General features: G+C 51.7%; 1 protein-coding gene across 10 annotated transcripts in view; it reads right to left on the reverse strand.

The window, feature by feature from the left end:
* Positions 1–22414, reverse strand: part of UPB1 (beta-ureidopropionase 1) — a 32290-nt gene extending 9876 nt beyond the window's left edge. For 6 of the 10 annotated variants that reach the window (XM_029226736.1, XM_029226767.1, XM_029226758.1 and 3 more), the window contains exons 1-5: positions 16509–20383; positions 15062–15149; positions 8791–8885; positions 5434–5595; positions 3666–3835 (exon numbers count right to left, since the gene is read on the reverse strand). In XM_029226736.1, the coding sequence (XP_029082569.1) occupies positions 3666–3835; positions 5434–5595; positions 8791–8885; positions 15062–15149; positions 16509–17072 (1079 nt within the window). In that variant the 5' untranslated portion in view covers positions 17073–20383. The other 4 variants (XM_029226778.1, XM_029226788.1, XM_029226796.1 and 1 more) reach the window with 3 other exon arrangements.
* Between the last annotated feature and the right edge of the window lie 1103 nt (positions 22415–23517).

A 23517-nucleotide genomic window follows, 5' to 3' on the forward strand; every position in this document is an offset into this window, starting at 1 on the left:
CCTGGTTCTCCTACGGGCCCGGGAAGGAGTCATCCCACAGGCACAGCTGAGCTGCAGGCCTCCCTCAGTCCAGTACCTGCAAAGTGGGGACAGGGTGGGAAACTTCGCCCCAACCAGACAGGTCCTTCCCCAGCCCACCAAAGAAAACGTGCCGCGGGATTCAGTGGGCCTCCTTGTCACTAATTATCTGTCTGAGGAGCAAGGCGATTAGGATTCTGAACTGACAGATGTAATGCCCACTTAGAAACGCTGAGTGACTGGGAGCGGGATGCCCTGGAATCTTCCTTCCTGTCAGCATGCACCTGGTTTAAACCACAGAGTAGGTGGAAGGGGTGGGTGGGTGCTTGTCACAAGCCTAATTCTCAGGAGGATTCACGAGTCTGGAAGAAAAAAAATCACAGGCTTGATTGAGGGGACTCATTTTGCCGCTTTTCTCCCCCCTCCAGCTGCTAAGCCGAGCTGACAAAACTTTTAAGAAAGGATTTTTACAGAAACACACCCGTCAATGACATTTTCGGGAATTAAACAGACAGTTGCAGAGCGAGTGCCATAAAACATCGTTCTTGCAGTTCTCCAGGGAGGGTGCGGAGTGCAGGACTCAAAACCACAGCTGGCAATAAAACGGAGGCTCTCAAAACAAGCAAGGGGGGACTTCCCTGGTGGCGCAGTGGTTGGGAGTCTGCCTGCCGATGCAAGGGACGCGGGTTCATGCCCCGGTCTGGGAGGATCCCGCGAGCTACGGAGCGGCTGGGCCCGTGAGCCATGGCCGCTGGGCCTGCGCATTCAGAGCCTGCACGTCCGGAGCCTGTGCTCTGCGACGGGAGGGGCCACAGCAGTGAGAGGCCCGTGTACCGCAAAAAGCAAACAAACAAACAAAACAAGCAAGGGAAAGGAAGCTGGAGGTTCGTGAGAGCCGGGGCATGCGGGAATCGTGGAGAGCCCGGTGGGGGTATGGGGACATCTGCCACTTTCCCAGCGCGGTGTACACAAGCCCCTAAAATTAATCACAGTGGGAAGGGGAAAGGCATCGAGGGGTGGGGATGGCGGCTTTCCTACTAACACACATACGTGGTAGAAATCCTTGACCACACGGGCTGCACGGTTTGTCAGGATGACTCAGTTCATCAAAAAGCACTTTGCCGGGCCTTCCCTGGTGGCGCAGTGGTTGAGAGTCCACCTGCCAATGCAGGGGACACGGGTTCGTGCCCCGGTCCGGGAGAATCCCACTTGCCGCAGAACAGCTGGGCCCGTGAGCCATGGCCGCTGAGGCTGCGCGTCCGGAGCCTGTGCTCCGCAACGGGAGAGGCCACCACAGTGAGAGGCCCACATATCGCAAAGAAAAAAAAAAGCACTTTGCCTCCATTGGGTGCTTGGAACTGTGGGACCCACAAATGAGGATACCCTTCCAATCTGTGCATGTGCACGTGTGTGTGTGTGTGTGTGTGTGTGTGTGTGTGTCTGGGGGGCTCTGATGCAGGAGGTGGGAGATGCCGGAGAAGGGGATGGATGCTTCCAGAAGCTGTGAGCCGATGCTTGTGCACAGCTGGTGGGGATCTGCCTGGCATCGTGCTTGCCATCAATTCTACAAATAATCATTCAGTATTTTAGGAAACTCAGAGTTGCACCATCCTAGTGAACCACCTGTTGTAATTTTCCCACGCTCTACGACCATCCTCAGTCTTTGCAGAGTTCTGATCCCAGCCTGCAAACATCTTTTTGCTCACAGGCTTTCATCATGATGCTGCAGTACCTCCATGGAGATTTGTTTTAGTGGCTGTACGATAACCCATGGAAAAGATGGGCTGGCATTGACCTGACTCTGACCTCTCTCTCCCTTCCAGCTTTTCTTGTAATCAATCATGCTGCCACGAGCATCTTCAGGCAGGCAGCCTTCCCCTCCTCTCTCAGATGCATCCTCAGGCTAAGGTTCTCAGACTATAATTATCTGGTCAAGGTGTGGACACTGTGGGAACTTGTGAGACATGCTGCTTCTGAAAGACCTGTCAGAGTTTTAACTGCCAGCAGAACCACATCCTTGGAGGGCACCAGTTGGACCACTGTTGGCCAAGGAAGGAAGATCGATAACTTAATAAGCCAAGGACATGTGTGTATTACGTTGAGGTGCTTCTGTTTGCTTAATTGGGGCTGATAAAAGCCTGGGGGCGCTTGGTTGGAGAGGTGACCATCTGATTCCAGGCCACAGCTGTGCCCGGCCCAGCCTGACAGCAGCTGTACCTGGTGGGGCACTGGCTTCAGGATCCACCAGGGACCCCTTGGGGGAGATGGAGCTTGCTGGATGTCTTACACATGGCCAGCAGGAGGGGCTCTAGGGCCCAGAGGTTCTGCCCAGGCTTGGTGGCCCGACGACCAGGAATCACCCTTTGTCGCAACTGCCAACGGATGTCGTCATAGTGGCCATGCTGCCAGGAGGCCCCCAGAGATTCTCTGAGGGTAGATCCAAGACTCGAGTGTCCCCTTCTGCCCGACAGTGCCTCCCTAGACTTAGACAAGATGGGGTGCATGGATGGGGCGGCAGGTCTGGGGTAGCAGAGGGGGGTCTGCGTTCTGTGAGGGACCTGCTGTGCAGATCAGAACACTGAGGGAAGTCACGCTGTGGAGGGGGCATCACGCTCAAGAGAAAGGTAAAGTGGATGTCACATCCTGACTTTTAGAAGAAATTAGACTGAAATTTCATGGAGAGCGAGGACAAGAATGACAGGGGTGGGCTGACAGGGAACTCAAGGCTGCCCCCCAGAACTCCCCCAGCTGACCCCACGTGGGGACTGGGACTCCCCCTCCCTGCCCTGTCCTGCTGACAGAGAGTGAAAGCCAGTACCTCCCGACCCAGCAATGCTGCTTTGGAGGAAGTGAGCTGGGGAGAGAGGTATTTGCACACAAATTCCTAGAGCTTTGGTACTTGTTGATGATGCAAAGCTGGAAACCATCCAGAAGCTCAGCCTTTGGGGAGAGAGAAGCAGCGGAAGCGCAGTCGTGCTGGGTCATCTCAGCCCCCTGCTCTTATTCAGTGAGGGGCCCAGGGCTTTCCCAGGAGCTCAGGGATGCCAGGCCCACCCTCTACCCTGGTCACAACAGCTTTATCTACTCAGGGGTGAGGTTAACACCCAAACACGGGTTCTGTGTCATCAGAAGGAAACATTTGGTTGGCTAAAAACAGGTTTCAGAGCCACCTGACTGATGTCTTAAGGACCCTTTCAGCTCCGACCCATTGTCTGCTCCTTCTCTCGTCTGGGTGTCTGCCCTCCGTGCTCCGGACTCTGCAGACAGGAGACTTAGGACTCCTCATTCGTCACCCCACCTCCCAACCCCCCAGGAGCACAGCTGTGACAGGAGGGGGAGCTGAAGCTGGCCACGTACCTCCGATGCTCCAGACCCCTTAGAAGGGGAGCTTTTCTGAATCCTGTCAGCGATGGGGGAGATTATTATTACCTGAGACACCATCATAGCCAAGGATGGTATTTTACAGTACAGCACAGCTCTTTAGGAGGGATCGTAATTGACACTTGCAGTATTTTTTCACAGAAAAGTTGGCACCATCCCAGGATTCAGATGACCTGGTGGTCGCACCTGCCTGCTGTTTCCCAAATCTGCCTCCGCGCCCTGCAGCCTGCCCCCAGAACCCTCCCAAGTCCCTTGTGCCAAGTGACCTGAGCACTCCGATGGTGGCCGAGGGGTTGAAGATGACCTCAGCACCGTTGATGCTATACATGAGCCAGTTGAGGGGGTGGTGCCGCCCGTAGCATATGTTCACGGCGATCCTCCCGAACTGAGTCTGGAACACGGGGTGGCCCAGGTTTCCCTCCATGTAGTATGTGGACTGGAAGACAAAGGCTCATGTATGGATGCCTCTGAGCTGTCAAGTTTCCCTTTCCTTAGACTTGACAGAAAAATGAAATGTCACCCATACTCCAAAAGGGATGCTCCTGGTATGACTCTACTTTAAGTTCCAAAATTTCAATCCACTTAAAAAAAAAACCCAAAATCTGAAAACCCAGACACAATAACAACAAGCTGACCCAAGGGGAAATCACTGTGGCTTGAGCACTTACCCACAATTTCTTTTGTGGGATGTTAAAAAGCCCCCAAAGCAACTTCCCACAGTATTTCAAAGATAAACTTGGTGAGGTTTCAATCATGGTACAACTAGAGGCTGAGGTGTGTGGTCAGTGTTAACACAAGTTGGTCAATGTCCTCACCAACCACCTGTTCCCATAAGAAGGTTAGAGCTGAAGGGACGGGGGCTCGTCCAGAGCAGCTCTTACCCTGCTTGGGGGGAACAGCGTAGCCCAGTGGACACAGGACCTGCCTGGCTAACGAAGGCCAATATGAGACTAGAATCCCACTCTGAGAGTGCTCTTCTCCACAAAGCTCCCTGGGCACTCTGCCTGGGGTCAAGGACGTCCCTGTGTGGCAGGCAGGTGGGACACAGTCCTGCCAACCCTGCCTCTCCGCCTGCCCCCTTGGGGTGCTGGTCAGGGCCTCACACAGATCTGCTTCCTGCCTTCTGCCTCCTCCCATTAATTTCAAAATTCGTCAGAGTCGGGCAGCAACCAGGATGTGCACACAGGGTGGACGCCAGAGCAGATCCTTGTGTGTTGAGACAAGCCCGTCACTATCTGTGGGGAGCTAAAGATTAATCCCAGGGTAAACAGGTGAGGGGCACATCTTCCCGCCCTCGCCTCCAGCTGTCACTGGGGAATGCTGGCTTCTTCTTTCTCCCCAGAGGGCCTTGGCTAGCTCTGCACATCCTTCCTCGTCTGCCTGACCAGCCTGAGAGTGGCTGGGACCCCCACAATCAGGGAGGGCGGCGAAGGATGGGGGTATCACATCCTGAACAACTGTACTTACTGCAGATCAAGTTCAGACTTCATATCTTAGGCATTAGGTGGAGTTCATTTCCCTCCTTCAAACATCCACCTCCCTCCACCTACACACCCATGATGGGCATTAACTGACCAGAACAGCTCCCCTGACTTACAGCCTGATTATGGGCACCAAGCCCCAGCTAACACACCTGTGCACAGACACACATTCCTTGCTGTCACCTGACACGTGGACGTGGCTGACTCAGACCCCATGGGAGCCATGGACAAGGACCTCTCCCCACCAAACAAGAACTAGACTGTGACGGACGAGGAGCTCAGGGCCTGAAAGGGGCCACGGGAATCATTTCACGCTTGTGCACTATTGATTTTGGTTTTAATTTGTATATGACTTACTTCAAAGAAAAATTCCAGGAAGCCAAATCAGGTTACATTTTTTAAAAAATAGCCCTCTGCGCTAAAGGCGTTTGGGACTCACCGGGAATCCCACTGCATCCCATCCACCTGTGTGATGCAGTGCAGTGCAGGGAGGCCCCCAGCGCTGCTGCCACACCGTGCTGCAGCTGCGCTGGTCATCCGAGGGGCAGCTCACCTCATTGAAGTCGCCCACTCTGGGGATGTGATTTTTCCTCGTCTTGCCCAGGACGGCTCCAGAGTTGGAGATCACCACGGCTGTGTTCCACAAGATGTCCCCATGCTCCGTGTCTCGCTCCAGGATGGGGGACACCACCACCATGTCATGCTTCCTCGCCAGCTGGAAAAAGGAGCACGGCACAGTCCTATTTTCAAATCAAGTGTTATACATTTTTATGGAAGAATCTAATGGTCCTCCTAGATAGTTAGACGGGGTTCTGAGCTCTCCCTGCGTCTGTTCTTTGAAGACTAAATGTCAGCGTTGTCCTGACGCCCAAGCTTAGCTAAATAGGAACCAGCATCGTCCTTGTGCACTGTTGGTGGGAGTGTAAAAACGGTGCAGCTGCTGTGGAAAACAGTATGGCGATTCCTCAAAAATTAAACAGAACTACCGTATGACCCCATAATGCCACTTCTGGGTATATACCCAAAATAACTGAAATTAGTCTTTTTTCTCTTTCTGATACAAGTGAGAATAATAACTATTTATTCATTCACTTTACCATTTACTATATGCCACGTGTGTGCTAATAGGTGAAATGCATTCTCTATTCTTAAGGAGTCTAAACTTAAATAATTCTAGTCAGAATTAAATCACTTGAAATTTCAATTAGCCTAGCAACCCTAATGAGAGGGTGTATGGGTTATATCAGGATTTCTGAAATATTGAAAATAGCCCCAGGGACCTTTTTAGTGTGGATAAGGCTGATTTCCTAATTCTAAAGGGTGCACAGAGAGCTAAGTCTTTTTCCAATGCTGTGAGCCCTATACAAAGATCACAGACCCTACAGGACAAATAAAATAAAAGCAAGACTTAAAAGCCACTTCCCATAGACCTTCAGATCCAGAGGCAATAACAAGACAAAACAAAAAAGAAGGTAACAAGCGTTGACACGATGTGGGGAAACAGGAACCTTCATAAACCGCCAGTGGGAATGTAAATGATGCCGCGTTCCTGGCGGAGTTAAACACAGTTACCGTAGGAGCAGCAACCGTGCAGGAAAGTAGATTTTCACACCGATGTTCTGAGCAGCGCTATTCACAACAGCCAAAAGGTGGAAGCAACACAAGCATCTAAATAAATCGTGGTGTATACATGCAATGGAGTATTATTCAGCCTTAAAAAGGAAGGAAATCCTGGCCTACGGATGACATGGCTGTCATCCCTGACATGGATGAACCTGACGACGTTATGCCAAGTGAAATCAGCCAGGCGCAAAAGGACAAACACTGCAGGAGTGCACTCATGTGAGGCATCTAAGCTAGGCAAATTCACAGAAACAAAGTGGAACGTCAGGCACCAGCAGCTGGGGGTGGAGGGGGTTGTTCCATGGGTGGAGGGTTTCAGATTTACAAGATGACAAAGTTCTAGAGGTTTGCTTCACAGCGCTGTGAAGATACTTCACGTGACTGACCTGCACACTTAAAAATGGTTACGATGATTAATTTTATGTTATGTGTTTTTTACCATAATAACAAAGAAAAAAGGGATTTCCCTGGCGGTCCAGTGGTTAAGACTCTGCGCTTCCATGGCAGGGGGTGTGGGTTTGATCCCTGGCTGGGGAACTAGGATCCCACATGCCATGTGGCACAGCCAAAATAAATAAATAAAATAAAATAAATCATATGTCTAATCTATACAAAAAAAAACCCAGAACCAAACCAAACATAACTCTTGACACCAAATTCCTTTTGTCTCAAATAAGAAGTTCAGGATCTGGTGACCAGGATGAGCAGCCCCAGCTGGTCATTTGTCATCAGCTCTTACCAGCCCGTTGCTACTTCTGACCTTAACGACAGAACAGAGGGATGGCACGGCGGGCAGAAGGGGATGCTATGAGCCACGTGGGGGCAGCTGTGGTCCCGGGGCCCTCGATGCAGACAGGGGTCCCCTGGGACCAGCTCATCCCCATCCTCCCTTTGCTCTTCCTTCCTCCCACCCTGGTTCAGGCACGCCATCTGCAATCGCTTCCTGCCTCGTAGCACAGAATCAACAATCTGGTGGCTGAGAGAATTTTCCCTACAGCCTGAGAACAGGGATGTTAGGAATCACAACTCAGTATTGATAGAATCACTATGATTACAGTTCTGCTCCAAAATCCCCTAAGTATATGTAGAAAGTCTGAAATGGGACATTGGAGAAATGAAAGGAGTTATTTTTTTCGAGGTGAGAATAAGCATAAGTCACCATTTGTAACCTCTTGGAATATCATTGGGGTTTTCTGGATGACCACTTTATTAAGATACAATTCACGGAGCATAAAGTCCTTTCTTTCAAAGTGTGACATTCAGTGGTTTTCAGTACATTCAGAGTTGTGCAACCAACACCACAAGCTAATTTTACAACATTTTCCACACCCCAAGTGGAAACCCTGTCCCCGTGAGCAGTCACTCCCCATCCCCTCTCCCCACCCAGCCCCTGGCAACCACTAATCTGCTTTCTGCCTCCAAGCATTTGCCTACCCGGGACATTTCATATAAATGGGATCATAGAACATGTATTATGAGGTTTTAATAAAGAAAAAGGAAGCCCAGTTTTTACACTGATGAGACGGGCCATGCAGAGATGCTTCCATAACTCAGGCGAACAGCAAGTGGGGTAGCAGAGCTGTGGACACAGACTCGACCTTAACCTCAGTCCCCGAGTGCCAGCGCCACACTTGCCAGCTGCAGACCCTACTACGGGAGTCATCTCCAGGACCCCCTCCGTGGGCTGCAGCCCCCTCACTTAAAAAGCCATTAAGGGCCCTTCTGGCTCTGAAACTCTGATTTTAAGTGAAAGTACACTAGGGACTTCCCTGGTGGTGCAGTGGTTAAGAGTCTGCTTGCCAGTGCAGGGGACATGGGTTCAAGCCCTGGTCTGGGAAGATCCCACATGCCGCAGAGCAACTAAGCCCGTGTGCCACAACTACTGAGCCTGCGCTCTAGAGCCCACGAGCCAACTACTGAAGCCCAGGTTCCTAGAGCCTGTTCTCTGCAACAAGAGAAGCCACCACAATGAGAAGCCTGTGCACCGCAACTAAGAGTAGCCCCTGCTCGCCACAACTAGAAAAATTCTGCGTGCAGCAACAAAGACCCAACACTGCCAAAAATAAATAAATAAATTTATTTTTAAAAAAAAGAAAGTACACTAAAAAAAGGGGGTCAGGGGCAGTAAATAGTCTTATCTATTCTCACCTGGCAAAGCAAGAGCCAAATGGGTGCGTTTTCCACGGAGAAGGGCCACCCCTGGCAGCTGCGGCCTCTCTTTGTGACCTGCCCGTGTTTGGCTGCTGCCAGAGGTTAGTTAACAGTTAAAGGTAGGTTAACATCCTACCTCTTGACAGAACTTGGTGGTGGGCCCGTCCTCTGCTGACTCGGCAAATTCCGTCCATGGAAGCTTCTCTCTCGTACAGAAAGCAAAGGGCATAGCTGTGGAGAGGAGAAAGGTCAGAATCACATCCAAGCTCATGGCCTCTGAGGGGGGTCCTTGGTCTGGTGGGGGAGGGTTTCCATAGGAGACCCCAGCCCCAAGAGCCTTGGCCTGCCTTCTGAAGCCCATCCCTGGCTGTGGGGACGCCTCCCCTTTAGGCGTTATGGCAGAATAAGAGGCAAGGACAAATGTCCTTCCTATGGTCTTAAAAACACGTGCAACAGAAATCTCAACAGATACTCGCACACCCACGTTCACAGCAGCATGATTCACAACAGCCAAAAGATGGAAATGACCCAAATGTCCATCAGTGGACAAATGGATTAACAAAATGTGGCCCATCCGTTAGATGGAATATTATTCAGCCTTAAAAAGGAAGGAAAGTTTGACACTTGCTACAACATGGGTGAACCTTGAAGACATTATGCACACTGAAATAAGCCAGACACAGAAGGACAAGTGCTATATGGTTCCACTTACGTGGGGGACCTAGTATAGGCACGTTCACAGAGACAAAAAGTAGATGGTCGGTGCCAGGGGCTGGGGGAGGGGAGAATGGGGAGATGTTTAAGGGGGACAGAGTGTCAGTTTGGGAAGATGCAAAGGTTCTGGAGATGGATGGTGGTGATGGTTACACAATAACGTGAATGTACTTAATGCTACAGAACTGTGCATTTGAAAGCAGTTAAAACGGTAAATTTTACGTTATGCCTATTTTACCACAATTTTAACAATACATATATATGTTAAAATTTTTTTGCAAAAGGTACAGCCAGAAACTGTTCCCAACCAGCAGATCCCGAGCTGCTGGCCAATATGCTGGTTGGTTAAGAGCACAACCAAGGCTCCTTGGGGACAGCGTCAGAGGGCCACCGAGGATGGCGCTGGGACCCTCACGCATCACCATAGGAATGTTCGTCCTCCCAGGGACTGAGGCTTGCTCAGGAACAAGAAAAGCCATTCATTTAATGACACCATCAGAAGTTTGGGAACCACTGGGTAGGCTGAGCACTCCCCAAGGATAAAAGCATTATTTTTGTGACCTCTGGCTAGATGCCACCATCTAGGGGGCTAATTCAATGGGAAATTTCATTAACTCACTGATTTTTGTTTGCTTAAAAAAAAAAAAGCAGGTACATATACACGCAGTAACAATTCAAAGAACGCCATGCACACCAGATTCTCAAGGGCAGTTTCCTTTGTGGGGTGGAGGGGGCTGCGATGGGGGTAGGCACCAGGGACCTCTGGCTGAGTGTGTCCCACTGCTCCACAGCCTCAGCCACGTGCATCCACACCCGCCAGTCTAATGCTGTGAGCTGGGATCTCATTGGGATTAGATATGCGTTTCCCGTGTCACCAGTGAGGTGGAGCACCTGGCCACATGGTTGCTGGCCTTTCTGGATTCATCCTCCAGATGATCTTGTCCGTACCCTTTGTCCACTTCCTGCTGAGCTGTTTGTCTTTTTCTTCTTGATTTGGAGTACTGAATTCCTTGTTTGGACCAATTCCACATAGAGTTGTCCCTCTGCATCTGCGGGTTCCCCCAACAGCAGGCGGAAAATATTTGAAAAAAAAATTCCACAAAGTTCCGAAAAGCAGAACTTGAATTTGCCACACACGGGCAACTATTTAATTGGCATTTACACTGTATCATGTATTACAAGTAACCTCCAGATGATTTAAAGATTTAAAGTATATGGGAGGATGTGCATAAGTAACATGCAAATACTACACTGTTTTATATAAAGGACCTGAGCATCCCTGGATTTTGGTCTCTGCAGGGTTTGGGGTCCTGGAACCAATCTCTGTAGATACCGAGGGATGATTGTACTCTTTAGATCTTCCTCCTCCCAATAACCCAAGTCCATTTCTTTTAGGAGGATTAGCCTAACGGATGTTTCCAGATGCTTGCTACTGTTCCGGTCACTCTGAAACTCAGAATGCAGGGAAGGTTTGTAGGAAGCTGTGTGATGTGGCTGGCGAGGACTACCTGGCCGCTGCATGGGTTGTGTGGCCTGTTTGGGGGTAATAATTGTAACCAACCTTTTCCAAACATGGGCCATGTGCCCAGCACGGTGCCAGGCCTGGTAATAGGCAGCATGTCCCCAATACCCCTGCGAAGTTGGTGTGACTCCTCATTTCACAGAGAAGAGAAGCATCAGCCTCCAGATTCCTTCCAGTCCCTGGAAGCCTGGTGCTATGATGGCACCACCACCATCTCAGCTGCCAGGGCGGTAGCCCATGGAGGCAGCTAAGTGGGCAGCAGGCTCTGCCAGCACCAGCCCAGGGGGCCCTGGCACCAGGATCAAGATTCCCCAGGCGCCATCGGTGAAGATGGATGAGCTATTTTAAGGAAGCCAACAAGAAAGCTGTTGATAACAAAGAACAATCCTTAACGACCGCTGTTCACTCTCAGCTTTCAGAGCATTCGGAGAGACTCAAATGCCCCAAGAGAATAAAACCTCCCTTTCCGACTTCATTTCAGCTTGCTAAGCTCTCCAAATTTCTCCATTTCCATCTTAATGGCTTCTTTTCCTGTTTTCACAACTGCTGTAACGTAAACAAACTTTCAAAAGAAGCATGTGGAAGGGAGGCTGGGGGAGGTCGGCTGTGAAGTTCCTACTACAGTTTCCAAATTAGAGGGGAAGGGGGTTCCACATTCACTGAACCAACACTCCATGAGGCAGGCTCAGACCTGGACCGGGCCCTGCCCTCAGGAGCTGCCAGCCAAGGCGGGAGCTGAAAGGGAACCTGTGTAGGGGAGTCCCCAGGGCCCCCCCAGAGGAGGGAGTGTCCACGCTAGGCCTTGATGGATGTGCAGGAGTTTTCCAGATCCAAGAAAGAGAAGTTGGTTAAACCATCCAATATTTTTTAGTGTCTGTCATGTACCAAGGATTATTCAAGCCACTAAAGATAAAATCTGGGTAGGGGAAAGAATAAACAGAATGTGGTCCATCCAAACAATGGAATATTATTCAGCCATAAAAAGGAAGGACACTCTGACACATGCAACAACACAGACGGACCTTGAAACCATGATGCTCAGTGAAATACGCCAGACACAAAAGGCCAAATACTGTAGGATTCCACTTATATGAGGCCCCTAGAGTAGTCAAATTCATAGAGACAGAAAGTAGAATAGAGGTTATCAGGGGTGGAAGAGGAAGGGAAGTACAGAGTTTTGGCTGGAGATGATGAAAAGGTCTGGGTATAGATGGCGATGACAGTTACATAATTTTGCAAATGTATTTAATGTCGCTGAATTGTACACTTACCAATAGTAATAGTATGCATATTTTACAATTAAAGTTTTTTAATGTTAAAAAAATAGAGGTGGGGATTGGGGTGGGAAAAATAAACACCACCGAGGCACTGATCACATGAAGCTTACAGCCTAATGGAAGAGGCAGACAAATCAAAAGCATCACACAAGAGTATATGTGTAACGAGAAATGTGAAGAACGTGATGAACTTCTGGGTACAGGTGGCAGATGGGACACACTCCTTTGCTCTTTCCTGAAACCCCACCAAATGAGAGTAGAGGGTTTTTTGTGTACAGGTATAAACCCACAGGGATGGGGCACGAGCCAGGGACAAAAACAACAAAACATGGGAGGCTGGAGAGGCGAGGGAGGTGGGAGATATCTTAGTGAATCTGAGAACACTGAGTCCCCTCCGCAGTGGAGGAGGCCAGGAAGCACCCCACTCTCCATCATAGACCCCTTGAAAGCTCAGGAGCCAGAGGCACCATGCAGCTCTGAAGGTGGGGACGCAGGGAGGGGCGACAAATAAGTAGGATGGTCAAAAGTCTACTTAAGAAGCAGTTAGATCCCTTCTCCACTCCAAGAGGCTGGGTTGAGCCTCTCCCACCCCAGCTAGAGGCTCACTCTCTACAGACAGTTAAACAGAGGGTCTCTGGCCTTGGGGAACCCAGGACAAAGGTGAGTGGAGTGATAAAAACAAAGGGATTAACTAAACATAAGCATACTGGACTCCTGTCCTTTCCTCTTGGCAGGAGATTAGATGAATTTTCTCTGGGGAATCTGACCAGCCTGAAAAGAATGACCCAAAGATACTACCATAGGCGATTTCCTAACAAACAGCTAAATTCGGTCATCCTATAATGAAACTCAGTGGAGAAGCCCCTCCCACAAACTCAGAGCTTGCAATCAGCTTTTTAATCCCCAATTCTTAAAATATAAGTAATTGGGGCAGCAGCGGGGAGACCAACTTGCAGTAACTAGGAACCATGCAGGGAGAAAAAAAAATATTACTTAATATCCTTAGAGATAAGATACTGTAACTATAAAACGAGAACAGAATGTGATAAAATAGAAAATTTCAGACCAAAAGAACTCTCATAAATTCAAAATATGACAGCAAAAACAAAAGACTAACTAGAAGGCTGAATGACAAATTAGATAAAATCTACCAGAAAATTGAACAAAAAGACAAAGAGATGAAAAATAGGCACAAATACAAAAGAAAATGAGGGATCCAGTCCAGAGTTCCAACATCCTAACAGCAAGGAGTATCAAAAAAAGAGGAGAGAAAAAAGGGGAGAAAATCACGAATGAAACAATCTAAGAACATCTCCTAGATCTGAAAGACTCAAGTTTCTAGACGGTTAGAACTCACTGAAGTGTCTAGAAGGATGGATTAAAATAGATACACTCCATGGCACATCATTATGAAATTTCAAAGTACCGGAGAAGAAGAGATCCTACAACCTTCTAGAGAAAAACAGTCCATATACAATGGGGCATAAGTCAAAATAGTCTTAGACTAGTCAACAACACCCAAAGCCAGAAGACATGGAGCAAAGTGTTCAAACTTTTGAAGGAAAATTGTTTCTAACCCAGAATTCTATACCCAACCATACTATCCAGCAATATTTTCAGATGTGCAAGGTCTCAAACGGTCTACTCAACAAAAATGAGGGGGAAAAGCAAGAAAGAGGAAGCTGTGAGATAGGAGAAACACAAGAGCAAGGCAGAGGGACCCCCCCTGGATGATGGTTAAGGGAGTCCTGGGATGGCAGAGAGGGGGAAACCAATTCAGAGCAGAGCAGCCAGAAGGCTCTGTGACAGATTCCTGTGAGGAGATGAAACCGATAGACTACTTCATGTGTCTAAACCTCTTAGGGGGATTTAGGAAACCAGCAGAAAGTTTGGGGTAGACTTTGTGGTAAGCATGTAGAAAACAAAGCAAACTGCAGGGAAAACAGAAAGCTATTCAGGGAAAGAAATCAAAGCGATTTCCTTTGAATCTTGGTAGCAAATGGACTGGGGACAGACCAGGAAGGGTACATGTGCGTAGAGGGGGCAGGAGAGGGCAAAGGACTACACTGTCTCCTTCCATCATGGGAAGTCAATAACTGATGCAAAACTGAAAAATTAGGAAGCAGCAACACAAGCAAAGGTAAATTCCAAAAGAACCAGCTCAGAGAAGAAGTAGCTGCCTCTGGGGAAAAGGATAGCTATTTTTTGGTAACAGACCTTGTAGACCCATTTGAATCTAAACCATGAATGTGTATAACTATGACTAAAAATAAAATAAAGAGGTACAAGGTAGCAGGGGTATTTAATAGGGATGCAGCTTTACACAGGGAGGCAGGCTCTGAGCTGAGATCCAAAGGTCGAGCAGGGTTACCGGCCAGGGGAGAGGAATGCTCCAGCTCCAGCCCTGGCTCTGGGTGGAGGGAACAGTGGGCGCAGTGGCCTCGGGGGAGGGGAGTAAAGTATCAGAAGGTCAGGGCAGAGCCCGGCAGAGATGGGGAGGAACAGATGATGCAGTGCAGAGTTTTCATACAGATCTTTCCTAGAAGGTGTGGGCAGCCAGTTAGAAGGGGCCAGAGTGGAGAAGACCAGCTGGAGGCGATTACAGAAGCTGAGGAGATGCTGACATGCCTTGGATCAGGGCAGAGGTAAGGAGGTGAGAGGAAGGAGTAAACGGATTCAAGTTTGGGAGGAAGGCTGAGGCTCAGACGAGAGACTGAGGCACGCGAGGAGGAGGAAGGCTGGGGTTCTGGGGCTGCTGGTGTTGTTGACAAAGAACCTTTCTATGGATGAGAAAAGAAAGGAGATTTTAAGAAATCAAGCAGCAGACACTCTTGGCGACGTGGAGATAAGACAGCACTGAAGGCAGCAGAGAAAGCACCCCGAGAGAGACTTACTCCATGCTTCCTGGAAACAGATGATGTTGACTCCACACATGGCAGCCACCTCTACGATGGCCTCGATGCGTCTGTGCAGGGCAGTGACCTGGCAATTTAAACAGCGAGGATTAGTTGGTTGAGACCATCTTTAGAACTCAACACCCACGTGGCCGGCTGCAAGAGGACGAGGAGGGTGGGAGGTTCTGGTATGTTGGACTGTCCTTGGGTCCAATTCTGCAGTCAAAGGTGGCGGTGCAGAGGCTCTGGGGTCCCACACACACTCAATGCTGCCTCGCTAAGCCTCGGTTTCCTTGACTGGAGAATGGGGAGAACGCTACCCACCTCGGGGGTTGCTAAGAGGAGGACATGAGGATGTGAGTGCTTACTGCGAGAGGGGCCACACTCAGTGGGCCCACCACACACCACAACCATCCCCTGGGTTAACTGCTCCCTCGCCCCCTACCCCCCAGGACCCAGTCCACTTATGACTTCCTGCATCCACAGCTTCGGGGACGCTTTGTCCTGCCACTTCTGTTCTCCCGTATGTATGGTGTCTTCCAATGACTCGCCTTTCCCAGCTGTGCCCTGTGCCAGAATGTGCTCCCTTTCCCCACCCAAAATTCCCTGGATGTGTTATCCACATCACGTGTTGCCCACAGAGGGGTAGCTCTTCCAGCAAGGGGCCGAGAATTGGGGTACCTGCATTCTCCCCAGCCTGCGTGTGTCCCTATGGTGGCGCTGTTCCCACTGTGCCGTCACATTCCTCCACTGACACTCCCATGACCCCACGAGCTCCTTGGGAGCAGTGTCCTCAAGTTCTCTGTGCTCAGCATGACGTCTGGCTCCCAGGAGACATTCAGAAGTGTTTGTTCAAAGACAGACCAGAGGAACCAGGCTGAAAACCCAGAGACCACAAATGCTTCCTGATGGACGCTCGGTCTCCCTCGAGGGACTGTGTGCACGGGGCCCCGCGGATGACTGCTGGGTGCCAAGCGTGCTTCTAGGCTCTGGGGGGTGGTGATGACAGCATCCCTGCCCCCTGATGACCTGACAACCTGGGCTGAGGAGACATATTCACAATCTGACCAATGTCTGGGGATCTTAGGATCCAGGCAGAGGGACACACGGTGGACAGATGGGTCCTGACTGGCGTGTGCCGGCAGGAGCCCGAGAGGCAGTTCCACAGAGAGCGCGTGAGTCACAGGGGCACCCTCCCAACTGGTAAACGGAACTTCAGCTCGATCACAGGAGAGGAAGTGGAAAGGAAGGTGGACAGAATAGTGAGGAGTGAGAGGAAGGCAGAGAAAGGGTAGGAGCCAGAAGAGAAAGAAAAGCAAGAGACACGGCTGGAAGGAAGTGGGGGCCAGGGCAGAGCCGCTGGGCAACCATCCGGGGACAAGATCGAGTTCAAAACACAGAGCAGCCCGCTGCCCGTTTATATATTTACAGTCAAAAGAGGCCAAACCTGTTTCACCACAGGGGTGTCCGCGGGGAGGGGGGTTCTGTTCTGAACAAGCCCCATGCGCACGGTCCGGGGCCTCCTCTGCTGCTCCGTCAGAGCCTGAAAGGCATAGCCCTGCAGCTCAAAGTCCCCTTTGGAGGCGGCTTCAAAAGCCCTGCTGGGCAGGTCGAGCTTCCTAAACAGGCAGGAAAGAGGGGACATGATCTGCCTGAGGTCTGCTGCATTTAATGACCCTCCAGAGTCACTCCTCAGACAGAGAAGAGGTGGGAGCGTCCTGGCAAGAAGGCCCAGCAGCCGGCCAGGGCCAGGGCCTCGGCCACATGTGGGAAGCTGAGGCGGGGCTGGAGAATTGGGCCTGGTGGATGGAGAACGGGCTTCCCTGGGGAGACTGGAGCTGGGAACGGCATGGTCAGGCTGGGCGGAGGAGGGCAGTGGGGAGGGGGCAGCAGGGAAACTAGTCACGAGGTTGATGCTGGAGCTGCTGAAATCGGGGGTGGTGGTGGTGGTGGTGGTGGTGGTGGCGGGAATTGAAGTCTCAGCAGGCAGCACAGGAGAGAGGGAACACATTCCCAAACACGTCTGTGGACTAGAGTCAGAGGACCGTGCTGAGCCCGGGGGCTGCGCCAGGTCGTGATGAGACAAAGGAGCTGTCGAGAAGGAGGCTGGGAGCCGGTTAGGAAGAGAGGCCAGGACGACAGCAGGACGGAGGGTCCCGTGGCCATTTGCCACTAAGGATTACAAGTCTTTGGTGACACCCCCACCCCATCCTGTCCTGCTTCCCGCCAGGGGAGAGGGCAGCTCCCTGCCCAATGCTGGGTGAGCGTGGCGGGGCCCAGATGTCCGGACCAAAGGCTGAAGGGCTCATCCCTGTTTGTGATTTATTAACAGAAGCAAGTGGATTATTTATAAAACCTCCCACCAAAGTGACCATGGGCCATGTGGCCCGTTTTGTGCCTGGCCCAGGGGTGAAACCCACAGGGGCATGGGACAGGGCCCCCAGCCAGGAAGGCCTTACCACCTAGGGGCACGGTGGTTATGAAATACCCAGAGAATGCATCAAAAAATAACCTGACAACCATTATCTAATAATATTTCTCTCCTACTTTAAACCACTTTCTTAAAGACATTCCTTTCAAAATCACAGCCCTGTCAGCCTGAGCCCCCTGCCACCGCCCCCTGCCAGGCAGTTTCCCTGTGATGGCCTTGACAGCTCCGAGTTGGGTTCCACCCCTGACAATCAGCCTGCTTTTCAACTACTCAGGGTTCCGTGTGCTTCAGCAGGTTAGAAATAGCAGCAGTGCCCACACTGCGCCTCCTGTTGCCATGACTGCCTCAGAGACAGTCCCCCACCTGCAGGCGGACGCCCCCACTCCCCCGGACAAGTCACCATGGTGGCCACGACAAGAAGGAGGGCCTGGGGGCCGGCTGCCCTTGGGAGTGGTCCTGGTAGGCCGTCCTCAGCCTGCACTGTCAACCAGGAAGACATCAGGTGGAAAAGCTCGCCTCAGGTTTGCAAGCCCAGCTGTAACCATCACCTGGAAGGGGTCCTTCATCCTCTGGCTAACTCTCCCCACCCACTGACTGCAGCTGTCAGCTCTCCCCACGTTTCTACCTTCAACACTCAGCCCCGTCATTCCACGATGCTCGACCTCCCTGCCTCCATTCCCATCCCTGCCCACAGCTCCCTGCAGACACCCGTCCCCTAGGCCATGCAGGCCAGGCCTCCACTACCTTCTGGGCTCTACCTCTCCCCAGCACCCCCCACTGTCTGGCCACTACCTGAAGGTTTCCCCACCCTCCAGTTACCCTGGCATTCCTTCACCCAATCCTGCCTGCTTCATCCTGGAGAACCCAACTGGCCCTCGAGCCCCATTCTCTAACCATGTGCTGTGTCCACCAAAGGCTTGGCTCAAGGATGTGGCGTGGCACCGACCAGCCATGGTGGAGACCAGCAAATGGGCCACAACCTCACAAAGGGGGCTCCGTGCTGCCCCCAACCCTCCCTTGGTCCCCATAGTTGGCTCTTGCCCCTCTGCCCCTCATCCTGATACTAAGGCCCCCACCCTGGGGGCCTCACCTACAACTTCAAGGAGGAAAGCCCATCACTTCCTGTCCTGGCTCCACACATCCCCTGGCCTTTCCCCGGGGCACCCCCTTTTCCAGCGAGGTCAAGGCAGACCTTGCCCAAGGGAGCCCAGCCCCAGCTTCCTTGGCAAGCTCTTGCTTCTGGAACTTCTCTTTCCCCTCTAATGGCTCTTTACCATCAGCGTTTTAAATAATTAAACCAGAGTTCTGTTACAAAAGAAACACATGCTCATGGGGGGAAAAAATCAAACAGTAGAAAATGTAAAATGAGTTCCCCTCCATCTCAGAACCTAGAGACAACCCCCTTAACAATGTCTTATGTATCTTTCCAATATTTTTGATATGCGTGTGTGTTACACATACAAAGGTGTCCTTCTGTATGTTCTACTCTGCCTTTATTTTTTTTTTGGCCGCGCCAAGCAGCATGTGGGATCTTAGGTCCCTGACCAGGGATCGAATCTGTGCCCCACTGCATTGAAAGCACAGAGTCTTAACCACTGGATCACCAGGGAAGTCCCTTCATGCCTTTTTCACTTAACGATATACCCACTTTGGACATCTCTCCCTGTCTCCTGCAGACCTGCCACATTCACCATGACAGCTGTTTGAGTCTCTCCCATTAAAAAACCAGAAAAAAAGAAAAAAGGGAAAGCGTGCTCTACACAGGCCTCTCTTGTTCTAGAACCACCAGCCTACTGGTTGCTAAAGCCAGTGGACTCCCTGCTGTCCCCATCCTTACAGACCTCCTTGAGCCATCTGACACTCTGTCCTTGTCCCAATCAGCATCCTTGATACTGGCCCTAGGGTCCCCCCCGCATCCTTACCTCTAGAGTCTACCACAAAATCTCCACCTCCTCTGCCCCTTTAACACTGGGACCCCCAGATTCCTACTCTGCACCCACTCCTCCACCTGGAATGACCATCTCTAGGACAATCCCAAACCCAGCCTCCCTCCACCCTGATGCCCACCTCTGCAGAATTTCTGTAGTGGGCTGACCTGTGGCCCCTCCAAAAGATATGTCCAACGTCCTAATGCTCATAACCTATGAATGGGACCTTATTTGGAAAAAGAGTCTTTGTGGATGTAATTAAGGATCTCAAGATAAGATCATCCTGTATTACCCGGGTGAGCCCTAAATCCAGTGATGGGCTGAGAAACGCCCAGAGAAGAGACACAGGGAGAAAAGACCAAGTGAAGACAGAAGCAGAGACTGGAGTGATGCTGCCACAAGCCAAGGAACGCCAGAAGCCACAGAAACTAGAAAAGGCATGGAAGGATTCTCCCCCAGAACCTTTGGAAGACTATTCCTGCCAACACCTTGATTTTGTACTTCTGGTCTTCAGAACCATGATGTAGGACAACCATCAAAAGACAGAAAGTCCCTCGAGAGTAGGAACTGTGGCTAACCCATCCTTGTACCTCTAGTGCCCAAGACAAAAATAAACAATAAATGTTTGTTGAATGAATAAATGTTTCTTGGTTCTGGCTGTCTTAAAACTGAGAGTTGATGTTCTCTGGGGATTTCATCTGTCTAGCACAGGCAAAGGCCCATTTAGCTCATTCACTTAGCAAACATTTACTAAGCATCATCTTTGTGCTGGGCGCAGCAATTATTGGGGTGGGAAGCTGGTCTTGTGTGGAGCAAAGGGGGAGTCCAGGGGAGGGGCTGAGGATTCAGGTCCACCAGGCATTCATAGAGGCAGCCATGCCCGAGACAGGCCATAAGAAGTGAACAGAAGAATTTTTAAATGACTAATTTTCTTTTCTTTCCTTTTTAATAAATTTATTTATTTATTTGTGGCTGCGTTGGGTCTGTTGCTGCGCACGGGCCTTCTCTAGTTGCTGTGAGTGGGGGCTGCTCTTCGTTGCATTGCACGCGCTTCTCATTGTGGTGGCTTCTCGTGTTGCGGAGCACTGGATCTAGGCATGTGGGCTCAGTAGTTGTGGCTCATGGGCTCTAGAGCGCAGGCTCAGTAGTTGTGGCACACGGGCTTAGTTGCTCTGCGGCATGTGGGATCTTCCCAGACCAGGGCTCGAACCCATGTCCCCTGCATTGGCAGGCAGATTCTTAACCACTGCGCCACCAGGGAAGTCCCTAAATGACTAATTTTCTATCTTCACTTTGCAGCCTGTTCATAGCCAAATTCCACTCAATCACAAGTAAAAAGGTTTATACCCTAGAGGTGAAGCTTGGAAGGGGCTCAGTTCTGGGCGGAACAGAACCAAGAAAAGGGAAAAGGAGAAAGAATGGAAAAGGGGAACCACTTACTCAGTTATTGTGAGCCAAGCCCCAGGAAGAGGCCTGGTGGTCACAGATTAATGGAATTTGGCTCCCATTTTACCTCCCATTCCAATCCCTCCCCACCCTGGAGCGATCCAAATGTGCATGCAAAGTCCCTTTTACAAGGCAGTCCTTACTCTGAGCTCTAGAATGGGTCCCAGCCAGTCCCCTACGTGGGAAACTTATTTCTATTTTCCTAAGACTCTCCCTGACACCCACGAGCTCTGTCTTTTCCCAGGGGAACATGCCCACCTCACCCTTAAACACCCTGAGACACCCCCTGCTTCAGGACACCTTCTTTAGGAGCCTCAATTCTAAGAGGCTTCCCCCATGACAAGCCTTTACACATGCGGTGGGAAGCAGTAATCCAGCACGAGCACACTGGAGGGGCCTTGAAGTCCCGGGCACCCCTCTTTGGGTACTAAGAGCCCTTTTGGACAAAGTTCTGTACCATGCCCACCCCGAAAGGCAGCTGTTCTACCTTTACCATCCACTAGCTATGAAAACACCTGAGACTCTGAGGTCTGGCCTCCCTGCAGGAACTCCTCATCAGCTGGTGGCTGGGAATCTCTGATCCAATCAACACCCTCCAGTTTCAGGTGAGCTGATCAGGTTCCTGCCTCAAGGTCACTGCCATAAGGGCAGGGAGTGCGCAGTCTGGCTGGATTGGGGGAGCCCACAAATGGGCAAGAAAGTGGAAGGACGTTTAGTCAGGAGTTGCATTACATTCTAAGGGCCGTGGGAATCCTTGATAGAGTTTTAAGCAGGATATGATTTACATCTTCTGGTTGCTTTGAGAAAAGTGGACTGAAGAGAAACAAGAGTGTAAGGGGAAGTGTCTTTCAGCTCTGTATGCCCAGCGTCCAGCAGTGCACTGCCCTCAGAAAGTCCTAGTGATGCACATAGCTGGCTGGGAGTGGAAAAAATTTGCTCTGAGCATGGGAACTAACTCCTGTGGCTTGCCAGTGGGAAAAGTTCCTTCGCCAACCAGATTCAGAGGCCTCTCCCTCCAAGGGTCCGCCAGAGGCTGGGTCACTGCAGGAAGGAGGAGGTGGGGTCTCTGACAGGAGGTAATGACCTAGACAGACACCTAGAGGACAGGCCTGGCTCTGGGGAAGAAGCTGGTCACTGGAAGCTGGGAAAGAGAGCTGGGTGGCCACAGAGAAAGCACAAAGAGTAAAAACCGTCCTTTCCCTCTAGGCTTGTAAAGTTCACTCTCGGTTGTGCAACTCTGAGCTCCCAGAGCTGTCACATCTAGACCTCCTAGGGTCTCAGCTCGCCAATTCAGTACTTCACCACCGCCCTTGTAGAGCCCTTCCGATTCTGAAGCACTCTGCCTGGTCCCCCAGACCCACACCCGCTGGCCCCAAGATCCCCCACCTTCCCAGTCTAGGCCCCACACCTGGTCTCTTTGCCATAGAGAATGCGTTTGACCTCCTGCAGGTCTGCGAGTGGTAGATGCTTCTCCAAGCACCGCTCCAGCGACTCAAATCCAGCCCCGGCCATGGCTGAACTCCGCACGTTTCTTTAGACGCAAACTGCCCGACGGCCTTTGCCCCCAGGAAGAGGAGCAGGCGGACAGCCAGGACCGCGCACGCGCCATCCCCTCTACTCCAGCGCCCTCGGCACCGGAGTGCTCACGTGGGGACACGCCCCCTCCTCACACATCAGCAGCACGCCTCCAATCAGCGCCCCAGGACGTCGCGGGTGGCACCGCCCCTTGCCCTTCCCGCCTCCTTCGGTACGCGCCGGCCACGCCCCGTCCACAAGGGACGCAGGAGTCTCGCGTGTCAGCGCTGTGGCTCCCGCTGGCCTGGCTGCCTGACTGACCGTCCGCCAGCCGCCCTCGGAGGCCCTCGCTCAGGTGCCCGGGCCGCGTGCTTGTCTCTCGCTCTCCTCACCTCAGGTTCCCGCCCCGAGAGTCGGGACGGAGGACGCAGAGAGGCGGCGAGAGTGGCCAGGATGCGGCCTGCAGGACTGCGGCGGGCCTGAGGTGAACGGACCGTTGCTGGGCCTTCCCGTCAAGCCCTCAGGCTCCAGCGCAGCGCCCGGGACGCAGACGGAGGTACAGGACAAGCTGAGCCCCGGGCCGGAGGCCTCACTACTGCCTTCCGGGGCCTGGTTTCTAGAGTTGAGGGGCCGGGCTGCGTGCCCCCACCCAGGGACCCTCACGCCGTCATGGGGCCGATACCACCAAGCGCGGGGCGGTCCGTGCGGCGCGGGCGGGCGGGTGGCTAGGTGTCCTCATGGCCCCCTGGGGGGGGTTGGGGCCGCCGCCCAGAGGCCACGGTGGGCGCCCCCCCAGAACCCGAGGAGACCCCAAGCCTGGCCCACCCGGCCCGACGGGGCAGGCGCTGCCAGGGACAACCTGGTCAGCCACCTGCAGGCCTTGATACCCCAGACGCGGGGCTTCTGTTGCTTCTCTGTGGACCGGAATCCCGCTGCCGAGCGGGGTTGTTTAAACATCAGATAAGATGAACACACAGGGAGCTCAGAGTAGGTGCTGTGGGGCCCAAGGCTTTAGAGACGTTACAGAAGCCTCTCACGCACAGGTTTGGGTCATTGATTTAATGCATGTTCACGGGCAGTTTCCAGTATCTGACGGAGCCGCATTTCAAGAATGCAGACTTTGAAGGCTTGCTGTG

The sequence above is a fragment of the Monodon monoceros genome, unplaced genomic scaffold (assembly GCF_005190385.1).
Source record: "Monodon monoceros isolate NGI ecotype Baffin Bay Population unplaced genomic scaffold, NGI_Narwhal_1 Super_Scaffold_1, whole genome shotgun sequence".
NCBI classification, from domain to species: Eukaryota; Metazoa; Chordata; class Mammalia; order Artiodactyla; family Monodontidae; genus Monodon; species Monodon monoceros.